The following is a 17,085-nucleotide window of genomic DNA, read 5'->3' on the forward strand; positions in this document are numbered from 1 at the left end:
ATTAATTACAGATTTACCAACAAAAAGCAAACAGAAGAAAGTGGGACAAAATCCTGAGTAAAAGACAATGCCTAAGATATATTCACTCATTTTTTAAAATTGCAGCTTTACAGATGTATGTAGTAGTTGGGTACATTCCAGCAATCTCGAACGTGCATGGAAATTGATTTCAGTTCATTATCCCCTGACCCCTGCTTTTCTCTCTTCCTTTTCTCTTGCCACTCCCATTCTCCTTTCTCTACTCTTTCTTTAACTTATATTTGACTGGTCCTTTACATTATCCTATCCTTCCCTCCCCCTTTTCTTTATTTTACTCTAGCTTCTACATATGAGAAAACATTCGACCTTTGATTTTCTGAGTTTGGCTAATTTCACTTAGCATGATATTCTCCATTTCCATCCATTTACCAACAAATGCCATAATTTCATTCTGTTTTATGGCTGCATATAACTCCCTTGTAAATATGCCACAATTTCTTAATCATTTCATCTATTGTGGGCATCTGGGTTGATTCCATAATTTAGCTAATAATCACTAATTATTTAACAAAGATTTCTACAAAAGCCTAAAATTTGGTTCAAGGCTCATGTACTCCATGCTCAGCCAAGATTCTTATTTCATAGTCAGTGCCCTACTAAGAAGAAAAAACAACTGGCAGTCATGAAAAAGTTAGTCATCTGTGTCCTCCAGTCACTTGACTCCAAGATGCTGTAACAGATGAAGCTTTGGTATACTAACAGATCAAATACTAGGTTAACTGTGCATTGCTTCCGTCATGTCTTCAAAATTTTTTAAACACATATAGTTTTTCTGTAATTACTCTAAAATGGTTGTTGGGGGAAATAGCAAGTTTTTTAAGAGTAATAAAGAAGCAATATAGAAAAAGGACAAGTAAGATTATTATTCACTAAACAGCACTGATAAATAATCCAATTTTAATGGGCTTAAGAACGAACAGACCATTTATTGAAAATGAACTGAGAAAACCACACCTTGCTTCTTCCAATTGTTTCTCTCTTGCTTTCCTCTTGGCCTTCTTTCCCTGAGTATTAGCCAGGCGGGCTCTAGCTTCAGAAAGCATCTCAAGTTCATCTGCAAAAACAAAGAGAACAACTAAGATTCTTTCCAAGCAAGGTATGTAAGATATACCCTAGTGCTTAAAATAAGAAAAAAAAAAAAACATAAATACGGTGTAGCATAAAGGAGAAACTAGGTTTAAAACCAGGTTCAACACTTGCTAGCTATGTGACCTCAGTCACCTATTTACCCTCCTTGAGCAATTCCAACTTTACAGGACATTAGGTTAAATAGTTAATAAGCAGCAGACGTGGATCTAAGTCCAATTCCTCTGATTCTTGGTTCAACGTCTCACAAAATCAACAAAAAATCTCCATCACAGTCTTATGGTATTGCCTTCTCACAGAGATTAAATGATCTGTCTAAAGACAAAGAAGAACTGAGGTCCAATATCCTGACCTATTGGATAAAAGAATGAGAAATAGAACCTCATACTTTTGGGAATCTGCACAGTTTGGTTACACTGCTTAAGATATTAAATGAACTGAAAAAATGGAACACAAAAGGAACTATCCAAAAGAACAACTATTCTATAATAGAACAGACTAGAGATATTTGAAAATATACTTACAATAACAACTAATAATAGAATTCTGAAAAGTCACAAGAGTTCAGAAAGGAATTTTAAAAGTTTAAGAGGCCTGAGGAGTCTATAGTTAATGAAAGAAACTAATGTCTCACAGGCATACACTCACCCTCATCCATATCAATTGGATCAGGCCGTGCTGGTTTTGTTTCTGGATTTGGATCTATTTCTCCAGGTTTAAGTTTTCGTGGATCATCTGTTGTTTCCTCTTCATTGTCTCTTTGGGCAGTTTTGTCCCTAAAAAAAAGCTCGGATGAGTTACTCAGAGTTATCATACCACTTGGTTCTCCTTCCCCACCACCAAAAAATAAACAAAAAATAAACAGCTTTACAGATTGTATGTAGTAGTTGGGTACATTCCAGCAATCTCAAAATGCTCAATAAATGAGCATTAATAAAGCAATTCTGTCACTGCTTCATCTGAAATAAATAGTATTAAAATTCTCTAATTTCAGAGAGTGCTTTAATTCACTATAAAACAGGATCTAAGCAGCCCCTTAATTGCACACAGTGCAGCCATACAAACACAAACACCAACAAAAACACAAATGCTCTAATAGTTCATTCTCAGCAGTATGATTATGGGTGACTTTCATTTGTTCTTTTGCTATTATTTTTTCCCAAAATTTTCTATTATGAACATGTATGACCTGTATACTTTTATTCTTTTAAATAAAAAGTGCACACTAAAAGACATAGTTTTAATCAACCACATGACATCTGAAATATAGAGCCCAACAGCTTTATCTCTCCTGATTTCAGTCACATCTATAATTAAAACTTAAAAGACAGGAAATGCTAAAAGTTTGTTCAGTCTCATTAACATATACACATATTTTAACTGATTTTGAATTTTCGCTTACAGGAGAAATTCATAGTGTTCCAAGCACTGGGCTGCTGTTCTTCCAATTATTGGAGCAATAGTCCTCCACTGAGTTGGCATCAACTTAGCCAAGTGCAAGAGTTTTTCCTCTTCTTCTCTGGACCATTCTGTTTTCTTAATGCTTGGATCCAGCCATTCATACCTATTAAAAAGATAGTATTTTATACATTAATCACCTACTATAAATATCTAATTTCCACACTAGATACACTGACTTCTACTATTTGAAAAACATGCTTTCAACCTTCAATTACTAAAGCTGCATTTTTTGACAAGAGACTATTCACTGTGTAGTAAACTTATGCCATTTAATATTCTCCATCTTACTACATTCTACTGTATTATAATTATGTAAGATTCGTAATACTTTAAAAAGGTAATTTGGGGCTGGGGATGTGGCTCAAGCAGTAGCGCGCTAGCCTGGCATGTGCGGTGCGCTGGGTTCGATCCTCAGCACCACATAAAAATAAAGATGTTGTGTCCACCGAAAACCAATAAATAAATAAATAAATTTTTAAAAAGGTAATTTGACTGAAACATGATCATATGCCTTCTTTTTCAATTCACTTGTTTTTATTTATTTTTTTTTACTAGAGATTTTGAAATTATTTGGAAAAAGACAACACTACCTCATTTTTTTAGTGTTTCTAGTTTTCATAATACTTCCCCATGCTTTCTCACAAAATGTTGGCTTATTTCTTTAAGCATTTCATTATACCCACTAACTGCGGTTTCATTTGCCTGGTATGCTTTTAAGTCTAAATAAAATATTATGACATCCTCTGTCTTTTCTAATATCCACTCAACCCACCTTTTGCATCTAGTACTTCGCTAGATGAGAGGTTGGCAAGTAAGACATAAGTCCTCACAACCTCTAGAGCAAGAACTTAGTGCCACTAAGAGAAACAGAAACCCAAACCACTCCTTCCTCCTAAGAACCATCTACCTCTGCAGTCAAATTTCTACCTTCTGATCCTTTCTTATATCCAAATGCCTAGGAAATTAAATCACTTCGTACAACCAAAGTTTCTTCCTGGGATCGGATGTGTAGAGTCTGGGATCATATCACTCATACCAAGAACAAATATAAACAATTTAATGCAGCCACCTCCCTGCAATTTAAAAGGTAACACCATAGATATAGTATTGGCCTACATTGTATTTTAGTGTAGAAATATATAATATTTCAATTCTGTTATGAGAAAACTCAATTATTGTAAGTTTGCTCAGAAAATTAACCATTATGTCATTTTTTTTATTTCTTTGTGAAAATAATTCTTAAAGCAACCAATTTATAAACTTTTAGGACACAATCCATTATAAGCTGGGGACCATCTGTCCTTAAGATTTTATGCTTCACAAAGTGCTCTCAAACACATTAACACATTTAAAAATGGAGCTTTGATCTCCATCAGTTACTTTCAAGTATTTTTATCCCTAACTGGAAGAAAACAGGGGCAGGGTAAAGGAAATAGAAAAAAGTCTTGCCTAGGAAGCAAGTAGCAGTTAAGCTCAAAATCCCATTTCCCATTCTATATCCTGATGCCATCTTCGAGATGATTCAAAGAACTGTATATTCGTCTCATCATAATTAAGGTCACTTTTTGTTTTCCATTCTCTAACTGGTACATACCATCTGGCTTTGCACTGCTTTGCTGATTTTCTATGCAGCAATGAGGCAATCCTAGACCACTGGTTTTTCCCATATTTCATTACTGCTGCTTTCAGAATTTCATCCTAAAAGAATTGTCAGAGAGAGTACATTCAATCACAAAATCCAAAATGAGAAAAGACAACATTTAAATTAACTCTTGATTGAGGGGGAGAGGAACCTCAGGTTATAAAAAATAAAGGTAAAAGGGGGACAGGGTGTTGGCTCTCGCCTATAACCCCAGCAACTCTGGAGGCTGAGGCAATAGGATCACAAGTTCAAGGCAAGCCTTGGCAACTTAGCAAAACCCTGTCTCAAAATTTTAGAAACAGGCTGGGGATGTAGTTCAGGGAAAAAAAGCACACCTAGGTTCCATCCTCAATATTGGGGCGGAAATAAAGTACAAAAATAACAGCAAGCAAGAATAAAATAAAATTTAAAAACTAAGAAGAAATTCCTCAACAAACTGGAAATAGGAACAGCCCACTTTCAGCAACACTACTTCCTGACAGAGATTAGCAAAAGTATTCTCCACTGTAGCTCTTTCCCTTCAAAAAGATTTAGTTCATTCATTTATACAATCATTCAAGAAGCAGTTCCTAAATACCTACCTTGAAACAGATCTGTGTATTGGGGAAAAGAGAATCAAACAAGACACATCTACAGCTCAAGAATAACTTGGGGGACTGGAGTTGTGGCTCAGTGGTAGAGCACTTGCCTAGCATGTGTGAGGCACTGGGTTTGATTCTCAACACTGCATATAAATAAATAAAATAAAGAAACAACCTGGGACTCTGGTCATGCACAGCACTGCCTCTCCAGTCCCTTAACATGCACAATGACTCAAGAGTTCACATCTCAAGTCCAACCTAAAAACTAAATATTTCTCTCCAACCCCACCAGTCAGCTCACCCAATACAAACATACAATAGTAGTCTCTAAATACTATTTTACCAAGGCACCCAATACAACATAGAGTGCACCAATCCCTGGACAGCCTGGGAAGCTAAGACGCAGACACCAGGGATGATGAAGCCACAGATTAATGCACTTGGGATATTTTACTCGGGGATTTTTCCACGTCAAACTTGAGCTACATGTCTTGTATTTGAATCTCTGTACTTCATTTCCCCTCCCATTATCAGAAGAGTTTTTAAAAGATTACAGGGCTTTGGGCCAGGATTGTGGCTCAGTGGTACAGCACTTGCCTAGCATGCGTGAGGCACTGGGTTAGATCCCCAGAACCACGTAAAAATAAGAAATAAAGGTATTATGTCCATCTACAACTAAAAAATTTTTTTTAAAATTTAAAAAAAAAAAGATTGTAGGGCTTTGACACTGCATAGAAATTGTGCTGTTAATTGATTCTGTATAAGTGTCTCTCCCTTAGAAGTAATCTCTTGGGGGTGGGGGGCCTAGGGCTGTGGCTCAGTGGTAAAGTGCAAGCCTAACACACATAAGGCACTGGGTTTGATCCTCAGCACCACATAAAAATAAAATAAAGATATTGTGTCCACCTACAACTAAAAAAATACATATATCTTTAAAAAAAAAAAAAAAGTAATCTCTTCTCCAATTTAAACAGTATGATTCCCTAACCACAAGCTGAATAAATTATCACTGCATTTATCTGTAACGTTGTTGAAGTACTGCTATACTTCAGCACATCTTCAATCAAATATATAAGCAGGTATCCATCCACCCTACTAGTCATTCCCAAACATCTGACAAACAACCTACTTCATGTTGGCCACTATCCTAGGTCCTAAGTCTACCAAGACCTGGTCCTTTTGCAATGCTGTCTGGTGAGGGAAGCCAACAACTAGCACTTACTGAAAGACTACTATGTGCTGATTCTGTTGTAAATACTCCCAACGTCTTAACCCATTTAATCCTCAAGAGCAGTAGAAATTATCTTCTTTAAAAAAAAAAAAATGAGGAAACGGAGGTGGTAAGAGGTAAGAAACTTATACATCATTGCATAGAAAGATATGATGCTTGCAAAAGAACAAAACAAACTATAATAAATGGACAAAAGAGGTACCCAAGACTCCTGGGGATGCAACTAACTTTTACAGGGTGGATGAGCAAAGATTCAAGATGTGTTTCTGAACTTGGTTTGAAGGATGGTCAGGAGGATGCCAAGCAGTAAAAACACATTCCGAGAAGGCACAGGAGGTAAACAGAGTGCCTGAAGATGCATTCTGGGAACTAGTAAATTCAGTGCAGTCTGAATGCAACCTGCACTAAAACTTAATTTCCATTTTACTCCAGTTCTACTGCCCTTGGGCTCACCCAGGGCATTATCCACTACCGTTTTTTGAAAGTAAAAACTGTGGTAGGCAGTTTGTTCTGTCTGGCTTCTATCCAGGCAAAGGCAAGAATAACAGGAAGTTAAGAAAGAGCGAGACCTTGGGATCTGTCGGGAGGACAGACAGGTTATGCCTCGATAACAGATAAGCAAAGCGATGAGTGCATAAACGGGCTCTTCGAACCTGGCACTCAAGTTTCTTTCCCAGTGCAAGGGAGTCAATGAAAACCAAAGTTGTGGCCACAGCAACTGCTTTATTTTTGAGTCCCAGAGACGGAGAGGTTGCACGGACTGAGAGGGTGTTGCCCCAGAAATCAACTCTCGCTGACGTCCCATTTCCCCCGCTAGAGTTCCTCCAAAGGAGGAAGGGGGCGCGCCCTCAATTCAACAAACATTCACTAAGGGCCCAACAGATGCCTCGCAGTGAGCTCAGAGCTTAGCGCCAGGTGGTTAAATCGCGATCCCTGTCCTGGAGGCGCTAAGATAACACACCGCCAGACAAGGTAAAGGCCCCGAGCATCCGCTCTCGCGCTGAGGCCCCGCGCAGACCCCGCAGGGCATCCTCCTCGCCTCCCAAACCTCCGCGCGCGTGCGCACAGCTGTCGGAGGGGGCGGAGGGCAGCGACCGGCGGGAAAAGGAGACCCACCTCGGTGTTCCTCCACACGCCCCCTTTGATCATAATTCGTGGCATCTTGGCGGCAGAGTGTCCCGGCAAGCGGCCGAGAGGAGCTTCCGAAAAGTAGTAACGGCGACTCGGTCACGAGACCCAAAGCCGCCACTTCCTCCAAACGCGACCTTCTGCTTTGAAGAGAACTGCGCAGGCGCAGGAGGGCGGGCCGACTAGCCGATCTCGCGAGATGTCGGTAGCTGAAGGGAAAGAAGAGCTCTGTGAAACCTTCAGGGTAACAAGACTGACATAAAACCATCAAACTGCGGCAACCGAAGCACCCTGCGCCGCGCGCATGTCCAAGACGGGGTCGGAAGAAACCAGGTTTCTCGCGAGATAGCAAAGGTGGAACTTGGCTAGGAACACAGAGGTCGCGTTGGTCGTGACGTCACTCAGTGGCGGGGGTGGAAATGTCAGGAGACGGGTTTCAACCCAGTTGGTCCGCAGAGAGCTTTGTTAATTTATTAATGTAGCACTATATTAAGCATTTCGCTACTAGGAATTTATTCACAGAATGCTCGGGAAAAGGCTCAGTGTTCTAACCCGTAAAAATAGAGATAATGATGGAATCAATCTCATACGATTATCCTAAGGATTAAATGAGATCATAAACCTGGCACAGTTACCTAATACATAACTGCACAAAAAAAGTGGCAGTGATTATTGCAAGGAGGGCAACGCTACTCACCCCGTCCCACCTCTAGGAGATCCGTGGTTATCCCAGAAATCAACAGACATGTCCCATCAGAGCTTTTCATTCATCATTCATCAGTCTGTGTTGATTAATAAGAGTTGCTTTTGATAAGCTCTGGCGTTAGACGAACTCTGGTTAAGTTGGAGTCTTGGCTCTTTTCAGCGTCCTCATCTGAAAAGTGGAGCTAAGAATACCTACTTCACAAATTGGCGGGGGGGGGGGGGGCACAGATTGAAATATAACCAAAACCCAATGAAGTAGAGATTGTCAAGCTCTCTGCCATCCTAACTCCCAATAACACAGTCTTCTTCACTGTTTCAGAACATCTTTTTGGCACCAGCCCTGAAAGCTATGAAAATAGTGAATCAAGAAACAGCTCTGAGTATTTATATAGTGGCTTTCTCTTTATATTTCTTTCTCCATTTTCCTCTTCTACAAGAGCTGGAAATTTAGGGGTTTTAGGTTTATGATAATTTTTATCTAAATTTTATTGATGCAATGGTAGCTGAAGGGAAAGAAGAGCTAGGACACCCTCTAACCTAGAACACCCAGGAATTATCTACCAGTGTTTTGGACTATGGAGACTAAGATAGGAAGAAAGCAGGTCACAGATATATGGAAAGGAGCAGAAGAAAGGTGTAGAGAGACTGAAGAGGACCCAGCCTTGTTAAGAGTCCCTGGATCTGTATGTTCCAGAGTCTCAGCTACATCCTTATCCTTGTGTTCTGATAATTAATTTGTTCCCCTTTTGGTTTTAGCCAGTGGAAACTGGGTTTCTGTTACTTGTAAGCTAGAGTCCTAACCAGTCCTTTCTCTGAGCCCATTCATATCTAACATTCCAAGAGTCCACCATGGCTTCTTCTTCACACTTAGGACCACTAACTATACCATTGCCACTTTCCTGCCAACTAGAAAAGGGTGCCTCTTCCTCAAGACACTTTAATGTCACTTGCTGGGGGAAAAAAAAAAGTTGTCACAAAATAGAGGTGTTTTGAAAACAGACCACTCTACTTTAAGAAATTTAGATCTACCACGTGTATACTGTGAACAGGGCCTCTAGAAGCATATATCACATAACCAACCCATCCAAACAGAGCAGCCCTGTCATTTATCCTCCAAAACATTTTTGAGTGTGCAGATACTATGTCCCCTTTCAAGGTTCAGAAAACGCAACATCATGAAAGTTCTGGGCTATCTGAAACCACAGCCCCATAGCCATAAACTCCAGAAAAATGAATATGTGGTCTTCCCAGGATGGCCTGAATTGGCCTGTCTCCTCTACCATATCACCCCAGACTCACCATGAGAATGAGAGCTCCCACAAAGATTCCATCTCCACCCCAAGGCAGGACAGCCAAAAGAAGCAACTGCCATCAGGCAGCCAGACTATAGTCATTAGGCCACATAGCAAAAATGAGTGACCGCATCTTAACAGGTTTAATGAGAAACTACTGTACTTTTTCCTCACTCACCCAAGATACTGTTTCCGAAATGTCCCTCAGAACACTAGTCACATGAGATAACTCCATAAACATAAACATGTTTTTCAGATTACTTGAGTTTCAGAAAAGCATCATGCTGCCTTCCCTCTTGTAGAATCACAAAAAGTAAAACCTGTAAGAAATTGTAAAATACATCTGATTCGATTTTTGAGATTTTTTCCCTAGACCCTATTGTGGGTTGACTTGTTTTCTCAAATAGATATGTTCAACCACCAGAGACTAAGAGAGAGGCATGGGTTACATCCTTTCCCTGAGCCTCCAAGAAGGAACCAACCCTGCTGACATCTTAATTTTACACTCTTAGCCTCCGGAATTATGAGAGAATAAATTTCTCTTATTTTAAACCACTCAGTTTGTAGTACTTTGTTATGGCAGCCCTAAAAAGCAAATACACTCCTTTTTTTTTTTTTAAATAAAGCACGTCCAAACTAATCTGACCTTACAAACCTTTCTTTCTCATACCCAGGCATGCAAGAAACACCATTTAGGGGCTAGGGATGTGGCTCAAGCGGTAGCACACTCGCCTGGCATGCGTGCAGCCCAGGTTCGATCCTCAGCACCACATACAAACAAAGATGTTGTGTCCGCCCATAACTAAAAAATAAATATTAAAATTCTCTCTCTCTCTCTCTCTTTAAAAAAAAAGAAACACCATTTGGGAAATTCTGGCTCAAGAAAAAGCGGTTGGATGAGCCATCCAACTTATAAAGGGATTTTTTTAGGCTGCATTGTCCCCTACTCCCCCACCCCTCATCATTTTCTGGGGAGCTGGTTCTGAATGGGTTGACATTTACTTAACTAAGGAAAACATGAAAAATTCTAGTTTCCCTCTCATCCATTTTTTTCTTATACCACCAAAGATTCTACGAAGGAAAGAACTAAAATTAGAAGCAATAGTCAAGGTAACACCAAGCACAGTTGGGGGGCAGGGTCAGTCACCCCTGAAATCTTCCTCATCTCCCCCAAGTAAACATACAATTTAAAAATCTGTCCTGCCTGGCAAACACAATTTCAAAAGACAGGTCCTCTAGCCCCACCCAAGTCTCAGATTACCATCCCTAAACCTCCCTCTAATGTCAATTAGCCAACACTGGAAAAAGCTAACCCCTGGGTGTCAGGTTACTACAAAATGGGATTTTGTGCACCATGATCCTGGTAATTTGTATCATATTGCTCAACATGGTTAATCACCTAAACTGGCTTGAGTTTCATCTGTTGACTCTTCCCTTATGGTGGGTCCAATTATAATTTGTAATTTTTTCACATCTTTTTTTTTTTCTTTTTGGTACTAGGGATTGAACTCATGGGATCTCAACCACTGAGCCACATCCTCAATCCTATTTTGTATTTTATTTGGAGACAGGATCTCACTGAGTTGCTTAGCACCTCACTGTTGCTGAGACTGGCTCCTTTCTCAGCCTCCAGAGCCACTGGGATTACAGGCATGTGCCACCACACCAGCTTTAAGTGGGTCTCATTTCTAGGGATCCCCTGTGCCCTGAAGTGGAGAAGTGCTCCCAAAGAGAATTTACTTTTCCTCACGTCTCTAAGGTTCAAAGGTCAATTTGAGCTCATTGCTCAGTTTGGGATCAACATTCTAATTGGGTAATGAATATCTAGACCCCAAATCCACATGGTACAGTTTTCACAGAAGTGTTTGTTTTTCCCATGCATATATCCAGACCCCAATTTATATGCCTAACTACAACTTGGGCAGTTCCACTTGTGTGTGTCACAGGCCCCTCAAAATCAACTCGCCCAATGCTGACCTTCTCCCAGAAAACCTGTTCTTCCCCAGCATTCCTTATTTCAGGGAAGAGCACAGGATGACCACGTTTGGTTGTACAAAAAGTTCACTGCACAATGGGCAAATAGGGGCTGAAATCCAGCTTGCACACAGCTCACCCAGGTGCATATTTACCAGCTGTTTCTTTTGGAAGCATGTCTTTCTCAAGCTATGTAAAGATGCCACATGAGCTAGAGGTGGCCCTGGAAACAGCACCACCATCCCCCAATGGCCACTTTTCCTCCTGCCATACCTCTTTCCCTCCTGAAGCCAAGCCATCCTCCAGTCTTACCACTTCCCCCCCGCACTACGTCCTCCAAATGCATCTATTTCTACCACCTCCCTATGCCTTGCCACAAATGGCAAACAGAAATACAGAACTCTCGGTTCAGTTTGAATTTCAGATGAAGAATTGCTAGTATTATCTGTGTCTAGGGTATCTAATTTATCTAAGTATCTAGGGTATCTAGTCTATCCTCTTTTTTAACAGAACTCTCCATTTTTACTTCATGCCCATGCTGTGCCCAGCCAAAAAGGCATATTTGTAACCAGGTGATCATCCCCACACTTACTTCTTCCACTGGGAGCTTAGTTCCATCAGCTGTCCCTGTACCTTCTCTACATTTGGTGGAGGCAGACACATTTCCTCAGAAAACAAGGTGTTGTAATATTTGGCTGCTTATTTGATATGAAGCTGTACTCCTTCATGCAAAACCTAGAAATGCTTGCTTTTTATTGAAGTAGTCTTACAAAATCCAGGTTTAGGAGTCTCAGTGTTAGATCTCAAAGCAGCAGTGGCCTCTCTGCTCCTCAGGGTGGCATCAGGCCATAGTTCTTTCTAGAACTCCCTAGTATTGGAAGGACACCAGTCATCTCAATGGATTCCCTTTTCCTTTCCTAGAGTTCACTGGGAACTTAGACTATAGACACCCCTAAAAATTGTACTATCCCTCATCTGGCACATTGCTCAGTCCTGAGTGAAGATATTTATATATCAAGCTACTCTCTCTCTCGATGTTCCAGCCAGAAAAGAAAAGCATCTCTAGGCTGCTACATGATCTTCAGGGATTCTAACTCAAAAATACAAAGTCAAGTTCTAAAAGCAATGCTTTCACCTATCTAGCTTTTGAAAGTCAAATACATAGGGGCCAAAGGAAACAGTCTAACCAAACCAAATTCCTCATGTTAGAAGTGTGGACAATTAGTGGAATCCTAGAGAATATTCATAAATGCTTTGTGGAATTTTAGAAATTTAACACCTGCTATGGTTGAAATATGGCTTGTCCACTAAAAATTCATGTGCCGGAGGGCTAGTCCCTTACATGATGGAATTGAAAAGTAATGGGACCTTCAAGAGCTGAGGCTTCATAGGAGGTGTTGCAGGGTGTGACTGTCCATGCTCAAAGGCTAAAGCTGGCTAGGTCTTGCAGGGTGGATTAGTTCCCATGAAAGCAGGTTGTTACAGAAAAGCATATGCTGGCCCCTCCCTGATCTCTTGTTTCATCTCTGGCCATGTGAACTCTTGACATATGATGCCCTCTGCTATGTTATTATGTAGCCAGAAGGCCTACTAAAAGCCAATCAGGTGGGACTACTCAACTTTGGACTTTCAGCCTCTGGAACTGTGAGTAAAATAAAGCTCTTGTCTTTGTACTTAGCCCAGCTGCAGGCATTCTGTATAGGAACCCAAAATGGAGTAAGATAAACCCTAATGTATTAATATTTTGAAAACTCAGAATGTCAGAGACTGTGAAAAAAAGTCTTGAAATTACATGTAGCTGATTTGGACTTTATGTGCCAATAGCTGTATAACAAAATTTTCCCTTCTGTTTTTATTTTTCCAGGAATTGAAATTAGATTATCTTATGTTACTCTAAGGACTTACTTGTAAAGTTGTTACTCTAAGGATTTACTTGTAAATAATCATGTGCAGATTGTTCATATTAATCGTTAGCTATTGAATATAAAAAATGAACACACACATGTGTTTATTTACCAAAGAATCTGAAGTAGTGCAGTGAATGGGACATTCACATCTAAAGGTTCAACTTCTTGGTACCTGCAGAGAAGAAAAGCTGAACTGCCATGACACGCACATGCTTTTCCCATCTGGCCTTTCTCTGTGACTTCATCTCACCAACACACATATACCCAGGTCTCACCCAAAGCTGTCAGTGGAACTTTTCATCTGCCAGTGCTGAGAGCCACAGCCAAGTCGGAATGGCCCCTGGCATTTTGCCAGAAGTAATGGTTGCAAGGCGAGTCATTAAGATGATGATAATTAAGTTAAGCTGTCTATAATTGCTGTGACTGGATGATGCTGGATTGAAACAGGCTGTGTAGTCAATTGTATATAGACCCCTGCTGTCCGCCTCAGGCGCCCACTACTTTGGAGTTCTCGCAGGGATTCCTGGGGAGTTCGCGTTGGTGGGTGAAGTTCCAGTGGAGGGAGTTCCATTTGGTGTGTGGTGTTCCTGGGAGAGCCGCATGGATGGCGTTTGGGGGAGTTCAGAAATTAAGTTTGTTCCTGCTTGAGTGGCTCTTGATTTGTGCCCAGCCAGACTGCGGCATTTGGTAGCCCGTGCGGGGAACGCCTGAAGCTTGGAGGTAAGTGAAATTGCTCGCCCCTGAGGGAAGGCCAGAGAATGGGTAACCATTTAAAGATTCTTCTTTCTGTTTGTTTCGCTTTTGTTTTAAGTTGCCAGTCCCTGGAGATGGGTGGGACAGAAGAAAAACTGAGGAAAAACTATTTGCGTATGAGGAACAGATAGGGAGAAAGGATGGATGGACATTTCAGGAGGATAGAAAGGCTGATATAATGAATTTTTGTTCCATTTTTGTTTCATTTTGTCTCGGTTTTGTTTTGCATTATCTTAGTGAGGGGTATCTTCATCACGGAAATATGGAATTAAAAATTAATAAGAACCAAACCGAAAGGGCGTTAAGTAAAGTTCTAGAGGAAGGAGGCATCTCAGTAAAATCAAGAACAGTTAGGGCATACGTTAAGACGATACAAAGGTGTAGCCCATGGTTCATTAAAGAGGGGTTGTTAAATATATCACAATGGAACCATCATGGTGAAGATTTAAAAAAGATACAAAAGGAAAGCCCAGGAACTCTGCCAGTTGGCACATTACCATTATGGGTGTTGGTACAATCTTGTTTGCTTAGTCTAGGAGAAGACATCTTACATCAAGTAAAAGAGAAAGTCTCTCAAGTTAGTCAGACAAAGGAAAAAAGTTTAGAGGAGGAAGGGCTATCAGGGGAAAAGTTACAACAGGAGGCTGCTACTAACACCTTTCTATCACCAGAGGGTGTAAGTGTCCAACCAACAGCTCCACCTATGGAGACAACATATGCTGGGGTGCCCCCAACCCCCATAGTTGATAGATGGGATCCTGAGACAGGACCTCAAAGATTAGCATGCCCTGTACTTGAGCAAACAGGAGGGCAACGAATTCAACGTGCTTTAGATTTCAAAACAGTGAAGCAATTAAAAGAGGCTGTAACAACCTATGGTCCCCAAGCACCCTTCACTGTAAGCATGGTCGAATCCATTACCAACTTGGACATGACGCCAGCAGATTGGACTAGTATGTGCAAAGCTGTGCTAAATGGAGGACAATACTTGTTATGGAAGGTTGCCAATGAGGAATTTTGCACGGAGACGGCTAGGCGAAATGCAGCAGCTGGTTATCCTCAGAGAAATCTAGATATGTTGTTAGGAAAAGGACCTTATGAGGGTCAGCAGCAACAAATTGCATATGATCCTGCCATATACTCACAAATTGCTGAAGATGCGGTTAGGGCATGGAAGACTTTACAAGGACACGGAGATTTACAAGGTCAATTATCTAAGGTAATACAAGGAGCTAATGAACCTTACGCTGAATTTGTAGATAGGCTTATTCAAACAGCTACCAGAGTTTTTGGGGATACAGAGCAAGCAATGCCATTAATTAAACAGCTAGCCTATGAGCAAGCAAACAAATGGTTCAAGGAGGTCATTAGACCATGGAAACATGAAGATTTAAACACATATATTAAATTATGTAGAGACATTAATGAACAAGGGCAAGTCTTGGCAGCTGCAGTACAACAGGCTTTAGATGCCAGGCCAAAAACATGCTACAATTGTGAACAAACAGGGCATTTTAAAAGGAGTTGCCCCATAGGAGGAGGGCTTAACAAAACTAGGTATCAAAGGGGTAGAATACTGGGTATTTGCCCATGATGCCGTAGAGGGAGACATTGGGCTAATGAATGCCGTTCTCAAACCACCATAGAGGGTACTCTGTTATCAAAAAACGGACAAGGGCCAGGTGTTTACCCACAATATCGTGGAGAAAAGCATCGGGCTCCATTGCCAAAAAACGGACAGGGGGGCCCAATGCTCCGGGGCCCACGACCACAAATATACGGGGCAATGGAGGAACCCAGCAACACCATCAGGGTAGTGCCCAGGACACATTATCCATTAGATCTCTCATCAGACAAACCAGAGGGAGCGCAGGGCTGAACATCTGCACCTCCGCCAGAGCAGTACTAACTCCAGAGATGGGAGTTCAAATCATTCCCACAGGGGTAAAAGGACCTCTTCCCCAAGGAACAGTAGGCTTATTATTGGGATGCAGTTCTTCTACTCTAAAAGGACTTATGATAACTCCTGGGGTAATTGATCCCAATTATGAAGGTGAAATAAAAATTATAGCCAGTTCTCCAAGGGGTATATCAGTAATTTCACCAGAAGATAGAATAGCACAGTTATTAATAATACCCATCCTACATGATAAATTTTCCAGCCGTACTATAGAAAGAGGTTCCAGGGGATTAGGCTCCCCAGGTGTAGATTGGGCTATGCTTTCTTTAAATTTAGATTCTCGCCCCATGCTAAAACTAAATATTCAAGGACATGAATTTAATGGGATACTGGATACAGGTGCAGACCTTAGCATCATCTCTCGTCAAGAATGGCCAAAACATTGGCCATTACAACAAGCCACTCAAACGCTTCGAGGCCTAGGAGTGGAAACTAATCCCCATAGAAATGCAATGGTATTAGATTGGAAGGATCCTGAAGGATGTGAAGGAACTATACAGCCATATGTATTGGATCATCTTCCTATAAATTTATGGGGACGAGATGTCCTAGATCAATTAGGTTTGACATTAACAAATAACATCAATCCAAATGTGCCCACTATTATGGCTAGACAAGGTTTTAGGAAAGGAAAAAGATTAGGAGAACAAGAACAAGGTATAGCAGCACCAATACAAATAGATCAAGGAACAGACAGACATGGATTGGGTTTTCAGGAGGGGTCACTGAGACAATAAAAATTACTTGGAAATCAGAAAGGCCAAATTTGGGGGCCAACAGAGGTGAGGCAAAGAACCTCACCCCCCAACTGGTGCAAAGGCCTATCCACAAGTATGGCTGTATGCTGGACTGGTAGTCAATGACAGGTAAGATCCAATTGCAGTGGTACCAACCTAAGACAGGAGGCTGACGCCTTGAGGTCAGCTCATCCGATGACAGGTAAGGACCATATGTAGTATTGGACAACCTAAGACAGGCACAGTCCCTAAGCCATATGCTTGGTATTTAATTAAACAGAAGGGGGGAGATGCTGAGAGCCAGAGCCGAGTCGGAATGGCCCCTGGCATTTTGCCAGAAGTAATGGTTGCAAGGCGAGTCATTAAGATGATGATAATTAAGTTAAGCTGTCTATAATTGCTGTGACTGGATGATGCTGGATTGAAACAGGCTGTGTAGTCAATTGTATATAGACCCCTGCTGTCCACCTCAGGTGCCCACTACTTTGGAGTTCTCGCAGGGATTCCTGGGGAGTTCGCGTTGGTTGGTGAAGTTCTGGTGGAGGGAATTCCAGTTGGTGTGTGGTGTCCCTGGTAGGGCCGCATGGAT

General features: G+C 41.1%; 1 protein-coding gene across 1 annotated transcript in view; it reads right to left on the reverse strand.

Moving 5' to 3' along the window:
- Positions 1-7,389, reverse strand: part of Cdc5l (cell division cycle 5 like) — a 57,790-nt gene extending 50,401 nt beyond the window's left edge. The window contains exons 1-5 of the mRNA XM_046426167.2: positions 7,157-7,389; positions 4,181-4,284; positions 2,528-2,689; positions 1,774-1,901; positions 994-1,093 (exon numbers count right to left, since the gene is read on the reverse strand). Coding sequence (XP_046282123.1) covers positions 994-1,093; positions 1,774-1,901; positions 2,528-2,689; positions 4,181-4,284; positions 7,157-7,201 — 539 coding nt within the window. The 5' untranslated portion in view covers positions 7,202-7,389. The remainder of the gene's footprint in view (positions 1-993; positions 1,094-1,773; positions 1,902-2,527; positions 2,690-4,180; positions 4,285-7,156) is intronic.
- Positions 7,390-17,085: the final 9,696 nt, after the last annotated feature.

This window comes from Marmota monax, unplaced genomic scaffold (genome assembly GCF_021218885.2).
Source record: "Marmota monax isolate L192 unplaced genomic scaffold, Marmota_monax_Labrador192_F-V1.1 WCK01_AAM20220418_F8-fsc00187, whole genome shotgun sequence".
Lineage (NCBI taxonomy): Eukaryota > Metazoa > Chordata > Mammalia > Rodentia > Sciuridae > Marmota > Marmota monax.